This window comes from Bacillus rossius (assembly GCF_032445375.1).
Source record: "Bacillus rossius redtenbacheri isolate Brsri chromosome 4 unlocalized genomic scaffold, Brsri_v3 Brsri_v3_scf4_2, whole genome shotgun sequence".
Lineage (NCBI taxonomy): Eukaryota > Metazoa > Arthropoda > Insecta > Phasmatodea > Bacillidae > Bacillus > Bacillus rossius.
The window spans coordinates 32,690,439-32,711,867 of record NW_026962011.1 but is presented as its reverse complement, the minus strand read 5'-3'; the positions used below and the strand labels follow the sequence as shown (position 1 = coordinate 32,711,867).

The following is a 21,429-nucleotide window of genomic DNA, read 5'->3' as shown; positions in this document are numbered from 1 at the left end:
ATGATTATAACAACAATGATTTTTTTTTTTAGCATTCAAAAAAAAACTCACGCCAACAACAGTTACTATCATTCTCAACATTCATCGCAACCTTTGTGGTTTTGTTATTCCAGTGTCGCTCACCCGAAATAACATCAATGCCCTCACGAGATCTCGCATGTTTTTTTTCATAACTTCAGGGGTCAATATTCCCCCCTAATCCCACCCCACCTAGCATCCCCCACTGTGCAGCTCAGCCATCGCTCTGCAAGGAGTGGCCTGGCAGCTAGGGCGTAGCAGGGGGGGGGGGGGGGGGTTAGGGGTTCAAACCCCCCCCCCCTTAGCACATTCTTTAATTAATTTCTTATTCATCACTCAAACAAATTTCATATTAAAATTAATACAATTTTTACCATTACAATATTTAAATTTAAGTACCGAAAACTGCTAAAATAGCACTATTTTACACCTTAAAATCCAAATTATACCGGGGGAGGTCCCCCGGATCCCCCGCTTTAATACGGGGGGGGGGGGGGGCATGCTTCTTAACACCCCCCATACACAAATCCTGGCTACGCCACTGCCTGGCAGCACACTGAATTTTAATATGTCATTAATAAGCTAATAACTACACGCTTCTCTTAAGTAGTGAAACAGACTTAGCTAGGATTTTGGGGGGGGAAAATAAGGGGGGGGGGTGTTACAGTGGATCCATTATTTATTTCATTTCATTCTTTCAGGATTAAGTTGTCTTTATAATTCAGTTTTAAAAGAAAATTGTCACATTGAAATCTCAGGGAACAGTAGACTTTTAGAAGTCCAACGTTTACAGATAGGAATTTAAGTAGCTAATGATTTTGCTCGAGAAAAGAAAAAAAATAACATTTTATAGTTTGGTTTTTATTTTGTTATATTTAATAATTTTATGAGTCAGTTACTTGATGATTTTTTTTTAAAACAAGTCATAATTTAATCTACATTAAAGTTTTTTTTTTAACATGAAACACAAATGCTAAGTTTGTATTAAATACAAACTTACAAGTAACACGTGTGAGAACGGCATTAAATAAACTCTGCTTGGAAACACAATTCCGGTCGCTTCGGTGTAGGAGACATGTTGGGCTAGATGGGGGAGGAAATTCATTATTGTAGTCCACTATCAAAATTACAATAATACTTCGAAATTAATCTCTCTTTAACCTTATGTAACTAAGTTGCTATAATTTTCTTATTCTGTCTTCACTAGTTATTTTTTCTGTTAAATCCTGGATGGGAGGGGTCTCGACTTTGTCCATGGTAGAGACCATTACTTATCGCAAAATTATATTTTGCGCCCAGACCTTTTCTTTTTTGCTAAAACACGGTAAGCTAGAGCCTACTCATATATTGTACGGAAGAAGACTCGTGAACATTCACAGATTTATTTTACAATACGCTCAAATCCACACACTTTAAAATAAATGTTAGGAGATTTAAACTGTTGAATCTAATATGGTATACGTAGCTAGGGGTATTTCCTTCGTGGCCTTGACAGGTTGACTGCTGTGCCACTTTCTTCAATGGTGACTGTCCCTCACGTTCAAGGATTACCGCGTAGGTGTGACAGGAGATCAGGTGTGGAATAATTCATCAGGCGTGAATCGACTCACTTCGATGGCATGCTTCGATAGGTCGACCGTTTAAGCATGCGGCGACCGTCAGAGGGCGGCGGGTCGCCCCGGTGACAGCGGAGAATTCTCCGAACACGGAGGGAACTTCGTGTAGGCTTTGAATATATATACTGTATAGAAGTCGCGAGTGGATAGGATTTACTCTACGTTTTTCATGCGCGTATGATGAGCAGCTTGGGAACTTCACCGCTGCAGTGCGCTGCCGTAACGCCCTGTATCGTCTTAGTTGTTATTTACACGTTAGAGCGCAGCACTGTCGCCCGCTGTCATTCCCCGCACCCCTCATCCATCATTCACTGCAGCTCAAGGTCGTTCAGCGGGAGGGGAAGGGGTGTTTGAAGAGTTCGACACTTCTCCGCTAGGGACCACCACAAGTCGATGCCCTAGAGATGGTGGCGATTGCGGCGGTGAATTAACAAACTACCTCAAACACGTATTAGAAATTTTAACCTGGGCTGGCGACTTCTATACAGTATATATATTCAAAGGTGTAGGCGAGGATTCCGATACACTGACTGTTAGGTTTTTACGTCTGTGCGACCCACGTTCGCTGCGCGTTTCAAGGAACCACCCCCCCCCCCCTCCAACACACACACACACGATCAGTCCAGGTGCTTGGTCCAGAACGTAAGTCTGAACTGACAGTTTGGACTGAACTGAAGCCTTTCTCGAAGCTGTCAGTCTCGTGGTTGCTGTTTGCTGTTGGATGTATCGTTTCATCGTAGAATATGGAAGAAACTTTGGATGTTGTAATTGCAGTTGCGCTTTTAGTTAGTAAAAAAAAAAGAATAGCAAAGTAACCAAATAGTATAAACGAATATGTCTGCCACAACACTCAGCTGATGGACTGGTTGTTTGGCCTGGAGAGACGCTGTTCCCACACACGGCAGTTCCGAATGACGAGTCAGCGAACGGTCAGTTCGTACTGATGGTGTGTGTGTGTTAGTAACTGGGTGACCGAGGGGTCCCAGGGATGTGAGAGGTATGGTTCCGTGTCGTTGCTACTCAGATCCCTCAGAGGAGGCTGGCTCTGTTGGAGGTCTGGGGGTGGACGGCGGAGCTGGGGGTGTTTCAGTGGGGCCGAAGTTGGGATGGGTCTCCTCAACCTCTCGACATAGCCGGGCGCTCTCCAGTAACATGCCGCGATTGGAAATGGCGAATCTATTTCCCGGTTCTAGGAACCCATGTTAGGCTCTGGTAACAGTGTCAGGCACGTAAAAGACCCATCTTTCTCCTAACCAGGACTATCCCCTAACGGGATTACCTGCCTGGAGGAGTATTGATGCAAATTTTGAGGTGTGAACCTAATGTACATGATGGTGTGTGTGGACCTTTGAAGTAGCGCCGGTCTGACTCAGAGTTCGCCGTTGGGCCCACCGACCGGCGAGAGAGAGCCTCACCTCCCTCCAGTGATCAGCACCGGACCAATGCACCGCGGTGCACTCTGGTAGTGTGTCATAATATGCACTGGAAGTTATTAACCGATGTAAAGTTACCATGAACAAAGCGTCCGTTTATTCCCAGGTGGCGAACTGTTATGCAGAGGTGTTAAAGAAACGAAAAGTTCTTGGAACTGAATGGCGATCATGTGAAAAAGTTAAGTAGCTATGTAGTAAATTCATACTGTCAATAAAAACATTTTTCTCGCCTTACTATACGTATATTCTTCGTATCTCTTCTAAATTTGTATATGAAAAAGTGGATTGCATAGGAAATGTCCCATATCCGAACGTTTAACTACCCATATAGTTGTATAGGTATTTACTTTAATTTATGTTTCGAAAAAAAAAATCAAATATATATTTTATAGTGTAGCAGCATGTTTTACCGTATCATATCCGAACGAGAAAATACATTTTGCCCAATTCTCTCTCCTTAAAGTCTTAAACAGACAGGTATAAACATGATACAATCAGGAGCGACTTCTGAGAGAAACTTTCCAATCCGCAACTTCAACTCTCAGTTCCCAACAGGAAAGGCAGAAAAAGGTTTCGAATTAAACGCATGACTCTGGGGGCTGGCGTGTTGGTAACGGATACCGTGGAATCGTAGCGTGTCTGTTTGGTTCGAACTCTTGGGGATCTGAGTCGGGAGTTTCGTACGTGGTTGGTGGAATTGGTTTTCTCAGGGTACTCCCACGACCTCCCCACAGCGTCTAGTGGTTGCTCTCTCCCTTAAAGTCTTTTCACCCCACGTCCCTGGACACATGCAGGTGATGCCCGAGAGTGTTCGTCAAGCTCTGCTTGATTCGCCTCAGGGTTGTAATCCCATACACATACATGAGTTCACGAGATGTTAAAAAAATCACATCGCATAAATCTGAGTCGACGGGCTTATACAACTTTAACTGGAACAAAGAACTAGGAAGAAGTCTGCACAGCACTGTAGCAAGCGCGGCTCCAAAAGGTCAAGGAGTTGGGGGTTGGGGCAGTATAGAGGCAAGTCTAATCAGATATGTTTTTTGGAGGGTACATTTATGTTTACTTTGTTGTATTCCAAGGCCAAACCTTGACTTATTTAATGCTATGTTTTGCAACTGCATCTTTGTTTGTACGACAGCCCCTCTCGAGAGGACTTAATGGAGCCTCCCTCGTGGCTGTTCTGAAGAGGGTGATACTCATAACACGAGAGAGTGAGAGAGGAGAAAAGGATGGAAGGCGAACAAAAAGTTTTTAAAGATAAAAAGACAAATGTACGTTGTTGTGGGGCAAAACTCAATAATCTATGAAATCAGACAGCTAAGTAAAAATCGATGTAAAGAATATTGAATTAATAACGGTGAAGGAGGATTTGTATATGATAAAAGGTGAACAGTTTGAAATGAAACATTTTTTTTTTAATGGTTGCAGTTATGACATCACTGGCAGAAGATCAAGTGAGCTGGATGTTGTGTGTTTCAGGAGTCCTCGGCCTTTGAGAGAAATGAAACTCGGAAATTTTTTGCTGGTCACATTTGCCTGGGCCGTCTCTTCGCTGACAGAAGGTAAGCTCGCAATCAGCTTCTTCCTCGAGTGTGAGGGCGCATTCTGGATGTTACTGGTACTGAACTGCGCCATTATTGTCCTACCAATAAGGGGGTTTATTCATTATCAGCTCAAGCATTCTTTAGAGAGCTAACAGGTTGTTTGCCAATGACAGGAATCACTTTTAATTGAATTGAACTAATTCACAATTGATTATCGTTTCTGTAACATGATTTTATTTTCACTTCTGAAAATTTTGACATCTAACTGAATCATAGTAAATTTGTTTGAGAGAAATTACAACTAAGTTAAAAAGTAGTTAGTATTAACAAAATTTTAACGTTTAGGTTCAGTTTTTAATCCTGATTATGAAGAATGCATGCAACAGGTTTTTTTTTTATCTCGTGATATTTGAGTTATTTGATATTTGTACATACTACCTGAACATTAATTGCTCGCTGGCTTCTGGGTTGGCCATGTATATAAACAAGATCAGCCAGACTTGTCGGCTTCTTGAAGGACCTGCAAGTCCTCGGGGAGACGTGGTCGCTATGGCTTTGTTACCAAGCTCGGGAACTGGGTGCGTTTCCCTAAACCTCGGAGTAATAGAGTATACGCTGTGTACCAGCACAGGGTTATTCATCAAAAAACATATGCTATAGAGTTCGGGGAGTGTGGGGTGTGCGGTCTGTGGAGAGTGCGGGGTGTGCGGGGGGTGTGCGGTGTGTGGGGAGAGTAAGGAGTGTGGGGAGTGTGGGGAGTGCGGGGAGTGCGGGGAGTGTGGGGTAGTGTGGGGAGAGTAAGGAGTGTGGGGAGTGCGGGAGTGCGGGGAGTGTGGGGTAGTGTGGGGAGAGTAAGGAGTGTGGGGAGTGCGGGGAATGTGAGGAGTGCGGTGGGTGGGGAGTGTGGGGAATGTGAGGAGTGCGGGGAGTGCGGGGAGTGTGGGGTAGTGTGGGGAGAGTAAGGAGTGTGGGGAGTGCGGGAGTGCGGGGAGTGCGGGGAGTGTGGGGTAGTGTGGGGAGAGTAAGGAGTGTGGGGAGTGCGGGAGTGCGGGGAGTGTGGGGTAGTGTGGGGAGAGTAAGGAGTGTGGGGAGTGTGGGGAGTGCGGGGAGTGCGGGGAGTGTGGGGTAGTGTGGGGAGAGTAAGGAGTGTGGGGAGTGTGGGGAGTGCGGGGAGTGCGGGGAGTGTGGGGTAGTGTGGGGAGAGTAAGGAGTGTGGGGAGTGCGGGAGTGCGGGGAGTGTGGGGTAGTGTGGGGAGAGTAAGGAGTGTGGGGAGTGTGGGGAGTGCGGGGAGTGCGGGGAGTGTGGGGTAGTGTGGGGAGAGTAAGGAGTGTGGGGAGTGCGGGAGTGCGGGGAGTGTGGGGTAGTGTGGGGAGTGTGGGGTAGTGTGGGGAGAGTAAGGAGTGTGGGGAGTGCGGGAGTGCGGGGAGTGTGGGGTAGTGTGGGGAGAGTAAGGAGTGTGGGGAGTGCGGGAGTGCGGGGAGTGTGGGGTAGTGTGGGGAGAGTAAGGAGTGTGGGGAGTGCGGGGAATGTGAGGAGTGCGGTGGGTGGGGAGTGTGGGGAATGTGAGGAGTGCGGTGGGTGGGGAGTGTGGGGTGTGTGGTGTGCGGGGAATGTGGGGGGAGTGTGTGCGGTGTGGGAAGTGAGGGTAGTGTGGGGAGAGTAAGGAGTGTGGGGAGTGCGGGGTGTGCGGGGAGTGTGGGGTAGTGTGGGGAGAGTAATGAGTGGGGGGAGTGCGGGGTGTGCGGGGAGTGTGGGGTAGTGTGGGGAGAGTAAGGAGTGTGGGGAGTGCGGGGGAGTGCGGGGAGTGTGCGGTGTGTGGGGAGTGTGGGGAATGTGAGGAGTGTGGTTAGTGCGGGGAGTGTGGGGAGAGAGTAAGAAGTGTGACCTCGTGCCGGCAGGCGAGGTGCGGTTCGAGCGCGCCACGGAGGGCTGCAGCGCGCCCTCTGGCCGCGCGGGAGAGTGCGTGAGCCTCGCGCTCTGCCCCGCGCTGCTGCAGCTGCTGCAGCAGGACCGCGGGGCGGGCGCCGCCGACTACCTGAGGCGGGCCTCGTGCGGCTTCCAGGGCAGCGACCCCTGGGTGTGCTGCGAGTCCCCGGCCGCCACTGCCGCCACCACCGCCACCACCGCCACCCGGTGAGACCGCTGCTCTGCTCACTTGCCTACCGCGGCGTCATTAACACGTGACTTCACGTTTACTTAAACAATATTATAAATACAATATTTAAAAAAAAAAACTCCAGTTATTCATTAAATAATAATGTAATCGTTTAACATTTATGATGCACATAAATTATACATACGGGAACATAACCTCACTTACATAAATACACTTGAAACCTTTTATAAACACAATTTCTATCGCCAAGATTCAGAATAAATCAATGTTTTTAATTATATGGACCATTATTCTTTATCAATCACTAAAGTATATGATTTAACAGCACATGCGTAACTTTAATTTTGCATGGTGCGCGCGCATCGAAAAAATTAACTTTCATAACGCATCTAAAGAAGTATAACTTCAAAAAGTAGGCACAGATGAGCGATGGTATTATTCCAAATAATCATCATGGAAACGTACCCGTGAAATGTGAAATACAACCCTCTAGAACATAGGAAACACTGCACTTAGGTGCAACCCGACAGTAATGATAAGCTCTGAGCGAACTAAGAGCGCCGGCAGTGCAGTAATGCGGCTTGGCGGCGAAGTTCGACTGCCGGGATACACCTGAAACATGGAACTGTTATAAGCTATGGCTTACAATACAGATCATTCTGTTGCTGCTACTGAAGCTCGGTAACTGTTGCATTGTACACTGTTAAAAAAATTCACTTAAATATTTATTAAGAACGCTGGTGAAACATTATCCAGTGATCTACGCAAGTGTACTTATTTACTCCAAACAAATTACGCATACCGCCAATTTTCGTAATACTCTCAATATTATCTCGAAAAACGTATTTCATATATTCAGAAATAACCATAGCCATTTGTTGTACAATATTACAAACTATTTCTTGGCAGCTGGTTTCCAAAGTAATCTCTTCTAAAGGCACAGAAAATGGTTTTTTTTTTTGCTTTTTTTTTTTTGCTGAAAGACAAGAACAACGCCGATTCACGGTATTAGAAATTAAACTGATGGATAAGCTTTCAAATCGTTGAACCTTCCTCTTTCCAGTGATGTGAGGTGTGCTCGTTTTGTTTGAACTCGCATGGCTAAATGCCAGTGGCGGACCTAGACTTTGTGAAACTCTGGCCTTCTTCTTTTACGGGGCCCTAGTAGTTTGAGGAAGGGCCTTACCCGGGGCTGGGGGTGTGAAATAGCCCCTTTGAGAAAAGGGGTATCGCCTGTATGGACTCAAGAGCTCTAGAAGCGCGGGGCCGCTAAGGACGAAACTGGCTGGCGCATCACACGCCTCTTCGCCTCTATGCACCAGACACCATCGTCGGGGTAACACGCTTCTATGGGACTTTAAGCGGTGACCCTATAATTTGATGGTGGAATATTAAAGTGAATTAGGCTCCGCTATCTTGGATTTTTCAATAATTTGCGCTATAATTCTAATTTTGATTATTAATACCAATTTATGGCATGTTAAGGGATAAATCATATCTCCGAGACCTTCTATACCTTGTTGCGACAAAATATTTACTAACAGGCTCTAGTCTGAACGCGCCGCGTGGAAACTTCTTAATTATTTCACGCGGTCTACAACAATTGTCATGATAATCTCACTAGCTCGCAGTTGTTAACTTCATCAAGTATAAGCCAGTCAATAAGAGGCAAAGTAAGCACTTTTTACCAGCAGACCTGAAAACTTGATATAAGGGTAATTCGAGGACGCTGAATCGAATGTTGTTAATTTTTTTTGAAATCGGACGTGAAGTTTTTGGAGAAAAGGGTTAAAAATTGGTTTGACTCGGTTTTTCTCAGAATCTAGGCGTTTAAACGAAAAACGTTTCAAACAAAAAGTTGTGGAGAATTAAAAAAATACACAAAAAGAGGTTCCCAGGTCCATCTTCGTATTTGTAAACATGAGCGAGAAATATTGGAGAGAAAGTAGTAAAGCGTAATTGTAAAAGTGTGCGGGGCTAGTGTGCGGGCAAGCGTACGTGTGAACTAAACACAAACGAAGTGTAACTTAAACATCGACGACGGTTTTGCTGGTCTGTGTTCATGAATGCCGGCGGTGAACGCACAGTAAAAGAGGACATGCTTCCTGCAGGACCACCACTAGCAGCACTAGCACCACGCCGGCGGCGCTGCCCTACCGCTCCTCCGGGTACCTGCCGTCGCCGGGAGAGTGCGGCTTCAGCAACGTCACCATGACGCGCATCGTAGGAGGCCACCCCGCCAAGCTGGGTGAGTGCGCACCGCGGTCACAGCCCCGCAGGTCTGGCACCGCCGACATCACAACAGTCAGCTTTCAATTGTGAACCGATTTCGAACAAGTCGTGCTCTCGGCCTGATGTGCACTGGCTAATGTTTTTGACGTGGCAACGTCTAATAAATCGATGAACGCTGGCTGCACGCATGAAAAAGTGTCCCGTAACGCACATTGCCCCGTTACGCTGTGTCCCGTTACGCTCATTGTACGCTTGCGACGCATCTATCTCTCTTCCACTCGATTGGAACAACCATAGATTTGACTTTTTCGAGGCACATTAAACTTGAAACACTCCCATTCGTTTCCTACTTTTCCTATCATCGTCCTATCCTTAACAGAATAACACAGATTGGAAGAAGTTAAATAGCAAACATGAATAAAATTTATAGTTAAAATAATCTATTCGTTAAAGTAATAAACATATTTGAATTAATGAGTGCAAATAAAAGTAAATTTATCAATTCAATTGTAGATTTCATTTCACTCCTTCTTTGTATCCATACAAAATAGTGATAATTCAATAAAAATGATTAAATTTGATTCATAAAAGTATGCAGTCATTTCATCAATGTTTTGTAATGACGTTGTCACGTTAAACTATCGTCCGTAAACCGACTTTACAGACAGCCAATTTTTTAATTGTGAACCCAGCCTAAGTGTGTACAGTGTGTGTGTGTGGTGCTGCATGTCAACAGTGTGTGTGGTGCTACATGTCACCAGTGTGTGTGTGGTGCTACATGTCACCAGTGTGTGTGTGGTGCTACATGTCACCAGTGTGTGTGTGGTGCTGCATGTCACCAGTATGCGTGGTGCTGTGGTGCTGCATGTCACCAGTGTGTGTGGTGCTGCATGTCACCAGTGTGTGTGTGGTGCTACATGTCACCAGTGTGTGTGTGGTGCTACATGTCACCAGTGTGTGTGTGGTGCTGCATGTCACCAGTGTGTGTGGTGCTGCATGTCACCAGTGTGTGTGTGGTGCTACATGTCACCAGTGTGTGTGTGGTGCTACATGTCACCAGTGTGTGTGTGGTGCTGCATGTCACCAGTGTGTGTGGTGCTGCATGTCACCAGTGTGTGTGTGGTGCTACATGTCACCAGTGTGTGTGTGGTGCTGCATGTCACCAGTGTGTGTGGTGCTGCATGTCACCAGTGTGTGTGGTGCTGTGGTGCCGCAGGCGCGTGGCCCTGGCTGGTGGCACTGGGCTACCGCCGCACCAGGCGGAGCGCCACGGGCGGGCCGCAGTTCCTGTGCGCAGGCGCGCTCATCACCGCGCGTCACGTGGTCACCGCCGGCCACTGCGTCGTCAACAAGACGGACCGGCTGTGAGTACCACCACCCCTCCTTGTTCTGTGCCACCACCGCGCCAGCGCACAGCAAACAGCACCAGTCCGCGACTGAACATTCTTGTTCCACGTATTTCATTGTTGTGTAAACATTTCAGCTCTCCACAAAGGGGCGCAACAACCAGGGGGGGGGGGGGCAAGGGTATTTTGCCCCCCCCCCTCTGAAAACTGGAAGTGGGGGCAAACGGGGGCAAAGAAAGTGCTGTGTAATCAATTTTTAGATACTGTAATAAAACTGCTTAAATAGCACCATTTACAACCTTGAAATACAATTTTTCCCGGGGGATGACCCCCGAACCCCCCGCTTCAATAGGGGGGATCGATGATTCTTTATAAAAAGGAATATTGCCCCCCCCCCTTTATAAATTTAGTTGTTGCGCCCCTGTCTCCACATACGGCATTTCGTGAAAATGGAACGGGAGTCGATGGACGGAAATGCAGTCGCAAAAATGGCGGAACACACGTGTAGCAACATAAACCCTTATACAGTCACTATCGTAAACATTAGGGTACATACCAAACTTATTGGTGTGCCAAATAAAACTTTATGATAGTGAAACTACCATGGAATATATTTGGTAAACTAAAATAGACATAGTAAAATATAATCACAAGTTTTAAGATATGTAAGAAAACTGGCATTAAAATTAATGTCAGACATAGTCATGTATATTATACCATTTCGTGGCAATTTTATTTACTAGTCATATTTTTGCGCGTGTTGAAGTTAAGGCGCTGACCGCCTTGTCTTATACGTTACCTCAGGAAAATACAAATACGTTATTACAATTATTGCTATTTTTAAACTACAAACATCTAAAAATTTTAAAAGTAAACCGTTTGTAAATGACTAAAACCGAATATTATCTCAAATTAAATTAACTAAGCTTAAATTGTGTTATTAAATTAAAATAAAAATACCAATTTTTATATGTAAACCCTTACATACTGGTATATCAATCACAATTTTAACTATAAACATGAAATCAATTAGCAATTTTACAAAAAATAACCCGAACCACAAATACGTTTTCTTTTATTATCGTAAATTAATTGATTTTAATTTTCTGGTATGAATTCTGCACCCAAATGTATAAATCGATTAGAAAAAAATTAATATAATATTTTTTTATCTTGCATCTCTCAGTAATTACATATTTTACATTAATCTCGTTGGCACATTTTTCGAACCCTCCAAAATATGCCGATTTCTTTTTAATTTACTGAGTAGTTCTTTTTCGAGAAATGTTTATTACGAATTATTTTATTGTTTAAGTGCTTATGTGTCAGTCAAAATGATATTGTTTTGGTGAAAAAGTATTATGAAATATTTTCGTTTTGATTTTTTTTAAGAATATTCTTTTGGATTTATGTTTAGAGACCGGAAAAATTCGCGGGTTCAATGATCTCCAGGATAGACTCCAATATCCTCTACACACTCGAGCAAATCCCAACTGTTCATTGGCTGCTGACTTGTGAGTCGTCTCGACTGGGTGGCCTGTGATTCGACATTTCTATGAGTGAGGGTCTCTAATTGGCCCTCAGTCCTCCAGATTAAAAGTTACCAATGACAGAAGCAGCACTAAGGAATAATTATTTGAATTTTAACATAACACGAAATGAACCCGCGAATTTTTCAGGTCTCTATTTATGTTCAATGTAATGTATGTTCAGGGTCCGTACGTTTACGAAGATCCCTGGATAACATGTAACCAGCGCTCTTCGTAAACTGAAAGTGAACATGAACAGCGAGTGATGCCGAGCCGTAAGTGACAGAGTGATACGTGGAGTGAACTAACGCGACCCCTGACTGGACGGCAGGTACGTGGCGAGGCTCGGGGAACACAACCTGGTGTCGGACGAGGACGGGGCCACGCCCGTCGACGTGGGCATCGCGCGGGCCAAGCTGCACGAGGGCTACAACGGCGTCTCCTACGTCAACGACATAGCGCTGCTGTGGCTGAGCGAGGACGTGCGCTTCACGGGTGAGTGGGGGCTGCCGCCAGGCGGCACTGCGCGCGCGCGCCTCCTCTTGGGCTGCTTCGGCCGTCGGCTATGACGACAGTACAGTTGCAGCTTACCCTGCGGCGGCATTGCCTGATTAAGCAACAAGTCTGAGCCAGGGCCAGGGAAGCCTCCTTTTCACAGACGAGAATGCCAAACGTCCGATCGTGCATCTTCGGGGTTATTATTTTTTTTTTTTTGGTTCATTGTAACTCATGATAACTAGAGTCCCGGAAATTTCACGGATTCCTCTGGCCTCAGGATAGAATTCAAATTTATAGGTGTGCTCGACCCATGTTTACTTTCCCATTGGTTGATTTCTCAGCGAGAACATTTTTATCCTTGTTATTTGGCACTACCTGATTCGCTTACTTCTCTCCTATAGCTGGACATCGTTGGCTCACGGTCGTATGAGGGGCGTGTCCAGATAACTGCGGTCCAAAGTCACGAACACAGTGCGACAGTGTGGAGGTTTGCATTCTAGCTCGCGACTAAATGAATGCGCGAAAATTCCGTGGCTCTAATGATAACTAATGGTCAATTAGGTTAGGTTAGCTACATTATAAATACTTTAAAACATTGTGGACGGGTGATTTGGTTAGGATAGCTACATTAAAGATACTGTGAAATCATGTAAACGGTTTCCTAGCCCTGGATAGCTACATATTAAAAAGTTATTTCCTAAGCAATCATAAAATGATTTTACAGTATTTTTAATGTAGCTATACTTACCTAATACCTATAACCAACCATCCACAATTTTTTAAAGTATTTATAATGTAGCTAACCTATCCTAATCGATCGCAAAATTTAATGCCACACCGGTTTATACAATGAGATAGAACGGCGAGCATGAACTTCGGGGAACTTCGGGTGTAGCTCTCTTTTTCTGTGAAATGAAGGCTTCCCGCGTGATCTAGGTGACTCCAAACCAATCAGCATTTCCTGCGGAGCAATCTGGGCGCTCTGAAGCCATCGGCTAGGGGCAGGCACTTTTCGCGAATAAATCTGAACGCCTATTGGACTGCAACAAGGTATACCAGCACCAAAGGTTTCTTCCTTGTGATTGGCGGCCGACTGCGAGAGAAGTCGTTGACTTTTTTTTGACTGAGCCACTCAGGACGCGTTTCCTTTCGTACTGAATTAATCTGATTGGTGTTGTATCAATCGACATGTACCTGAAAATTTTTTTCACACAATCACGAGCCACAGACGGTGCTACAGTGTTTTAACTTATAACTAGTCTCGGAATCTTTTCGCGAAATATGCATGGCCGTAGTCATCGCCACTTTTTACCAGGTCACGCATTACGAGTTTGCTCCCACGCCAAATTTACGTGTGTTGTCTGCGGTTACGTACCCGAGATAAACCCGACCAATCACACAACACAGCTAGTCTCGAAATCATTTCGCGAAACATACATGCCTCTGCCAATCAGACACCCTCACCTAAACAAGTCTAGTATTCCCATGCATCCCAGACAATTTGGCGATAGTCTAGATTGAAAATGTTTGCACCCTTTACGTTCATTTATTTTATATGATCACAGGCCACTTGATCCACTCTGGAAGACTAGTAACCAATGACCAACATCTAAAATAAAAATTAATAACATCCGACCCAATCACGCGCGACCCGGAGAGAAGGTGTAATGTGGCAGCACTCAGTGAACACATTACATCAGGTCAAATAATGCACACCTTGGCGGAGTTCGTCCTGGTACCAGAGAATGACGCGACTTCTGCGCGCATCTACAATATAAAATGTCAACAAATCAGTTGTTCGGTGGACAGGTGATGTTTGCCTGAATACTAATAGAACTGAGAAGCCTGTAATATATAGGTCATTTTACAACCGAATGTTTTCATTCCGTAGTGATTTGTCCGTATTTAATTTGACTCGATGTAGAAGAACTAGAGCCAATGGAAGTCTTAGGTTGCGCCACTTCGTGTGGCACTAGCCAATTAAAAAGGTGGCGTCTTGCCCAAACAACAGTATCCAGAGTATGTGCAGAACCTCGGAGTCTTGCATGGTCATCAAAGCAACAGAAAATTGTATGTTCTGTTAATGGCAGTCACAGTGTTCTCCCAAACACCTGTATTTTGCGAGAATGTTTAGTGTCATATTAAAAAAAAAGTTGATTTTTATATTGTATCTAATGATCATGCAAAAGAGAAATAAACATGTTTTCCTTGACCCAGTATAACTTTCCTAAGAAGTATAGGTGTCTCTACCTACAAACACAGACTGGTAAAATTCGGGGATATCGCGATAGGCTTAAATTCATTTAGTAATTGTTACAATTCTGCTGTCTCATATGATTGGCTCACCGCTCAGCTGTAGGACTGCGAGTCAATTTGAAGACCTCAACCAATAAAAACCCACTTGAAACTATTCACAAAGGCAGCAGCCACTAAATGGGTAGCATTTTCCCGAGTCTGCGGAGTACATACTTTGAAATCTATCACACCCATTATTGAATACTACATACTCGGTAAAATTAAAAGAAAGTCGTCATTGCAAAATATGATGCTATCGAATGAAGTCTGTATGTGTATGGATCTGAGCTTATAACTTGGATTCCCCAGGTCTCAGTTGAAACATGCATGACTGAGAGGTCCAGTGACGACTGGTGAGCTGTTGCAAGCCATGCTGCTGTTTGCTCCGACTGTTACTGGGTTGCTTCCTGACTGACACAACAGCTCTGAACTGTACCTTAGCCACGTGTGAAGCAGTTGCTCGTGACCTGTCGCGCCAAGTCCAGAATCTATCTACACTGTGGTGTTAACTGGTTGCCGGTGTGTACAGTCGGGGGCAAGTCACCACCGGTGAAGTCCAGCGCTCTGACGCACAAGTGCCGGGAATGTTTTCACTCACCAGCGTGTACCCGTGTGCAGCCAGGATCCGGCCCATCTGCCTGCCGCTCAGCCCTGAGCTCAGGTCCAAGACGTTCGTGAGGAACTACCCGTTCATCGCCGGCTGGGGGTCCACTTCCTACCGTAAGTAGTGCCTCTGTTGTTCGCTAACCCACCACTCATTTGCTAATGGCACTCAGTACAATAATATGTGTTAAATTCGACATGTACAGGATGACTGACATACCATATCGGCGATTACATTAGATTATTATGCATCAATATATACGATGTCCGTAAAAAAATGTCCCAGTTTCATTTAGACTATTTACAACAAATCATACATCAAATGTTTAATATGTGCACATTTAGTTATACAGCACACATACAACCTAAAGTCCAATTCTTTCCACACTTTGGTAACAAGTCTGAAGTAATGGAAGCAATAGCCTCTTCAATTCTGTGTCTCAACTCGCGCAAATCATTAGGTAGCGGCGGAACGTAGACACAATATTTTATAAAGCCGATACGCCAGCTGCGCTGGCCGTTCGTAGTGTTGCACTGGGTTGCACTACGCTCGAGGTGCATTCTGGTTGCGCGCACTGATGCACACACGCCCTGCAGAGGCGGCGGGGCGACATAGTGGTTTGTGTGGATCAAAGGAGCACCGACGGGTAGACATATATTCGTTTATACGTATATATTTATGATACCATACAAGTTTTAAAGTGGTTTTAAGGATGAAATTACCTACATTTCCTGTGAGGCATGAAGATGGCATATTTTCAACTCACGCAGGAAGAAATTACACATTTCAGGGTCTGTATGTGTAAATGAATGTAAATAGACATAACTCATGCACATATGTTAACTCGCAACTTGAACTTGGCAATGCCATTTCTAATGTAAGTTTACCGTGTTGCCTGAAATCTCTGCAAGCAAAAAACTGTAATGGTTCATTACTATAGTCCATTCCCGATTTCATACCTGATTTGTCGAGTAGCGTTTGTGTCTCTAACGACGAACTTGCTATAGACGAGACATAAAGCTTAATATCACATTGTATCATGTTGTGATCATTAATTGTAGCGATATCCACGACCCTCGTGTTACGAGCGTGACACCGAGGGCCAATGTGAGGCTTCGCAGATGCACGCAGAAGTTGTGATGCATGTGTGCAGGAGGGCCCAGCAGCCCGGCACTGATGCAGCTGCAGCTGCCTGTGGTGGAGCAGGACAGATGCAGGGAGGCCTACAAGATCGTTCCTACCACCGTCATCGACGACCGCGTGCTGTGCGCCGGCTTCGCGCAGGGCGGCAAGGACGCCTGCCAGGTGAGCCGCCACCGCAACACCACGGAGGCCCGTTGTTGCCAGCACAGAGATATTCATTTTACCAGCTTAGCAGCTGTTATACTGGCCAATTTTTGCCAGCATAACAGCTAATTAAAGCCAGTATTGTTGCCAGCAAAGCAATTCTTTGAAGCAAGCACAACAGCTCGTTGTTGCCAGAAAAGCAGACCTTTTTTTCCAGCATAGTGGTTCTTTGAATCTACCATAGAGGCCCATTTTTGAAAACATAGCAGCTCACTGCTGCCAGCATAGTGGGCCACTGTTGCCAGTATAGCAGCTCATTTTCAGCATCAAGTTCATTCTTGTTTGCACAGCAGTCAAGTGTCAAAATATCAGCTAGTTGAAGCAATGCAGTGGTCCATTGTTGCAACCGTAGTGACTCATTCTTGTTAGCATAGAAGCCCACCGAAGCTATGAATGTGGTTCATTGCTCTTACTGACAGCATTGTGGTTTATTGGGGTCAGTATGGAAAATTACTACTTTGTATTGTATAATTTTAGGTAAAGTATGGGTAGAGACCTGCAAAATTCGCGGTTCCGATGGCCTTCAGGAAAGACTGCACATACTGTACACTCGGGCAAATAACGCAAGTTAATTGGCTGCCGACTTGTAAGTCGTTTCAACTGGTTTGTCTGTGATTCGATCCTTCTTTGATTGAGGGTTTATAACTGGTTGTGATTCGTCCAGATGAACAGTAAGCCAATAGCAAAATTATCTAAGAGGTATATGTGTTTGAATTCTAGCCTATCACCGAATGAATCCGTGAATTTTGCAGGTCTCTTAGGTATGGGTATGTTTAGTTCTCAGAGCATACAAATGCACATGCCATTGTTCGACAATTGAAACATGAACCCGCTGCAGAAGACTCTGAAAGGAGCGGGCGTGTGTGTGCGCAGGGCGACTCAGGCGGGCCGCTCATGTGGCCGGATGCCTCCTCGGACCTCTACTACCTGATCGGCGTGGTGTCGTACGGCTTCCGCTGCGCCGAGCCCGGCTTCCCCGGGGTCTACACCCGGGTCACCGCCTTCCTCGACTGGATCATGGCCGCCCTGGACTGAGGTGTGGTCCCTGGAGCCGGGACCCTGTGGACTTCGGACTGCGAGCGCCGCGACTGCAGTGGGACTGTCCCTGCGGTGCCGTGGCTACGACACGTGCTTCTCCCACCTCAACTTCATGTCAAATGTTTTAAAACTTTAAAGAATTAGTGTGTTAACAATTATGTGGACAACTATTGCATAGCAGGGACATACACAAAGAGAGAGAGAGAGAGAGAGAGAGAGAGAGAGAGAGATAGAGTGAAAACCCACCCAAAAAAAATCCTAAAAAGAAATTTACACAAAAAAATTGGTTGTCTGTAAAGTCGGTTTACGGACGATAGTTTAACGTGACGTCATAACAAAACACTGATGAATTGATTGCATACTTTTATGAATAAAACTGAATCATTTTTATTGAATTATCACTATTTCGTATGGATACAAAGAAGGAGTGAAATGAAATCTACAATTTAATTGATAAATTTACTTTTATTTCCACGCATTAATTCACATATGTTTATTACTTTAACGAAGAGATTATTTTAATTATAACTTTTATAAATGTTTGCTATTTAACTTCTTCCAATCTGTGTTATTCTGTTAAGGATAGGACGATGACAGGAAAAGTAGGAAACGAATGGGAGTGTTTCAAGTTTAATGTGCCTCGAAAAAGGCAAATCGATGGTTGTTCAAATGGAGTGGAAGAGAGAGAGATGCGGCGCAAGCGTACAATGAGCGTAACGGGACACAACGTAAAGGCACAATGTGCGTTACGGGACACTGTTGTGCAGCCGGGTTCCATCGATTTATTAGACGTCACGTCAAAAAGAGAAGGAATTTGAATAGCAAAGTGTTTCTATAGCCCCCCTTGTGTACGTTCCTGATGCATAGTGGCGTTTAATTACACAACTAAGGAGTGTTATTATGATATTTCTGGGTGGTTTTCGACACCACAGACATCTCGCCTGGCTACAGGGAACTGTTAAAAACTGTGCCGCCGATGCGTGTGAAACACCCAGTGCCCGTGGTGCATCTCTACGCGATTGTGAAATGCGCGAAGAGTCAACATCACGACCCTGAAGACATTCGCTATGTGTGTGTTCGCCGCGGGCTGGTGGGCGGCTCATCGCCTATCCTTCACCAGCTGGCGTACCTTTGGCAGTCACCCCAGCCGCCTCTCAGCCTTTCTGACCAACCACCAGTCATCTGGTTTACCTCTATATTCCCACCTCCACCAACTCCACCAACTCTGGTTTAAGAGGTTCTGATACAGATCAGTCTGACAGTGACAGGGCCATCGAGAGAAATCAAAGGCCCCAGGGGAAAAAAAGTTTGCCCCCCCCCCCCGCCCCTTCCACTCCAGCACCCTATTAATAAAAGTTCGATTGTTTTACTAATACATGTTAAAAAATTCGTATATTTGTCATAATAAATTAAACTTGGGTTAGGTTTATAAACGCCAACTATCATTTATGAGAAATTAAAATCTTTAAAATATTTTCTAATACGAATTCATGAAAACTCATTTGAAAGGAAAAGTTATTGATCAGCATTTTGAACAATATGTATAACAATATTAAATTCTTCCTTTTCCCATTCTCTATGTTTTCACAAAAACTAATAAAAAAAATTGCACATGTAACTCAGTACATGTGATAGAAGTGAATCTTCTTTGGCAATTCAAACCTCGACTCGTAAGTATTTTGCAAGGGGTGAAACGGCAGCGAGAGAAAAAGATTGAAAGAAGACAATTTTTCTAAATAAACATGAGTAAATAAAATTATTATTCATTTCAAAATAACTGCTCAGAATATCAATAATTACTGATCAATCAATAATGACTAATTAACAATAAATATTACTCACTGTTGAAATAATCGCACCATAAAATGTTATAGGCCTATTAAGATTTTCAGGACCCCAACTATAGCACAAAAACAATTCTAACTACAATTTATAGACATTTTACAAAGTAACTCAATTCTCAATCACATTTATATCACATTTATAGTGGCTGCATCTCAACTCGGATTGGTGCCATCCTCAGGTTACCTACACTGTAAGCCTCGCTGCACCTCTGTTCGTGACTGACATGCCGATTATACCTGTGTTTGCGAGTTGTGTGTTTCAGAAATACTTATGCTACTTTTCAAACAAAATTATATATAAAAATGATAATATTAAGAGCATAATTTGAGACTGAAACGTCACCACAATCATTACATTAGAACTTAAAACTAACTTATTTAAGTTTAGTTTGTTTGGATGTTCCAAAGTTATTATTTTGGACATAAAAAATGAGACTCAAGTTTACTGTATTTCATTCAAGGTCTCGCTTAGTGATGATACTTGGTACTTACGAATGTTAATTAGTAACGGCAGATATCTTTCGCGAAAAAAAATCCTAGCACCCATTAGACTGCAATACAGTATGCCCTCACCAACGGTTTCTCCATTGTGATTGGCGGCCGTCTGTAAGATAAGATATTGTCCTATTTGACCGAGCCAGACAGGCCAAGTTTGTTTCCGACTTGAATCATTGTGATTGGAGCGCTGACAGTGGATGTGTACCTGAAAGAAACTTGACCAATCACGAAACACAGACGATGCTACAGTGTTTCAACTCTCAACCAGACTCGAAATCTTTTTTGCGAAAAATACATGGTCTATTAATTGGTCTTTAAAAGATTAAAAATAATATATTCTAATGTAATGTTTACCTCAAGTATTATGTAGGTACTTCTTAACATGTTGATGTGATGTAAGACATTGTTGTATTTAATTTAAATTATCTTATATTTATATAGTTATTTGAATACTTTTGTAAAATTCAAATAAAATGTTAATAGTACAGAACATTCGACAGTTCAACTGTATTTTTATTCCATTTGTAGGTAAGTAAAATGTTATCGTAAACTTTATACTGCTATTGAATCAATAGTTTTACCTATTTCAATTCCCAACTTTAAAAAAAAAAAAAATTGGTAGTCTGTAAAGTCGGTTTACGGACAATAGTTTAACGTGACAACGACATAACAAAACATTGATGAAATGATTGCATACTTTTATGAATAAAATTGAATCATTATTATTGAATTATCACTATTTTGTATGGATACAAAGAAGAAGTGAAATGAAATCTACAATTTAATTGATAAATTTACTTTTATTTGCACTCATTAATTCAAATATGTTTATTACTTTAACGAAGAGATTATTTTAACTATAAACTGTATACATGTTTGCTATTTAACTTCTTCCAATCTGTGTTATTCTGTTAAGGAAAGGACGATGATAGGAAAAGTAGGAAACGAATGGGAGTGTTTCAAGTTTAAGGCGCGGTGCACACCAGAGCAATACGATAGGCGATGCGATAAGCGTGGGATTGCTTTGCGCGACGCAACTTTTATCTTGTCAACTCTCAGGTACACATCAGAGCAATGCTATAGGCAATACAGAAAGCGATAAAGGCCTCATTTGTAATTATGAGTCCTTCTGACGAGGATGTTGTAGTGGCTTACAGGTACCTAAAAATTCGTAAATGGAAAAGGGCAAGGAAGTACTGGGTACATCCGTATAATGTCATGAATATTAAACATAGTTCGGCTGTGGTTGGCCGAGAACTCCGACAAAACGAAAAATAATTTCATGAAATGTATAGGATGAGCACAGAAACGTTTCACATTCTGGAACAGCTAGTTTCAGAGGAACTGCGAAGCCAAGACACTAAATACAGGCTTGCTGTTTCACCTGCTGAGAAATTACTTATTACATTAAGGTAAGTAAACTATGTCATTAGCAATTAAGAGGTCATAGAGTAAGTTGCGGTATAT

General features: G+C 43.7%; 1 protein-coding gene across 1 annotated transcript in view; it reads left to right on the top strand.

The window, feature by feature from the left end:
- LOC134542002 (venom protease-like) overlaps nucleotides 1–20,661 on the top strand; it is a 31,317-nt gene extending 10,656 nt beyond the window's left edge. Inside the window, exons 2-9 of the mRNA XM_063385790.1 lie at nucleotides 4,550–4,632; nucleotides 6,514–6,748; nucleotides 8,843–8,979; nucleotides 10,180–10,327; nucleotides 12,170–12,333; nucleotides 15,250–15,351; nucleotides 16,389–16,540; nucleotides 17,456–20,661. Coding sequence (XP_063241860.1) covers nucleotides 4,572–4,632; nucleotides 6,514–6,748; nucleotides 8,843–8,979; nucleotides 10,180–10,327; nucleotides 12,170–12,333; nucleotides 15,250–15,351; nucleotides 16,389–16,540; nucleotides 17,456–17,617 — 1,161 coding nt within the window. The 5' untranslated portion in view covers nucleotides 4,550–4,571 and the 3' untranslated portion in view covers nucleotides 17,618–20,661. The remainder of the gene's footprint in view (nucleotides 1–4,549; nucleotides 4,633–6,513; nucleotides 6,749–8,842; nucleotides 8,980–10,179; nucleotides 10,328–12,169; nucleotides 12,334–15,249; nucleotides 15,352–16,388; nucleotides 16,541–17,455) is intronic.
- Nucleotides 20,662–21,429: the final 768 nt, after the last annotated feature.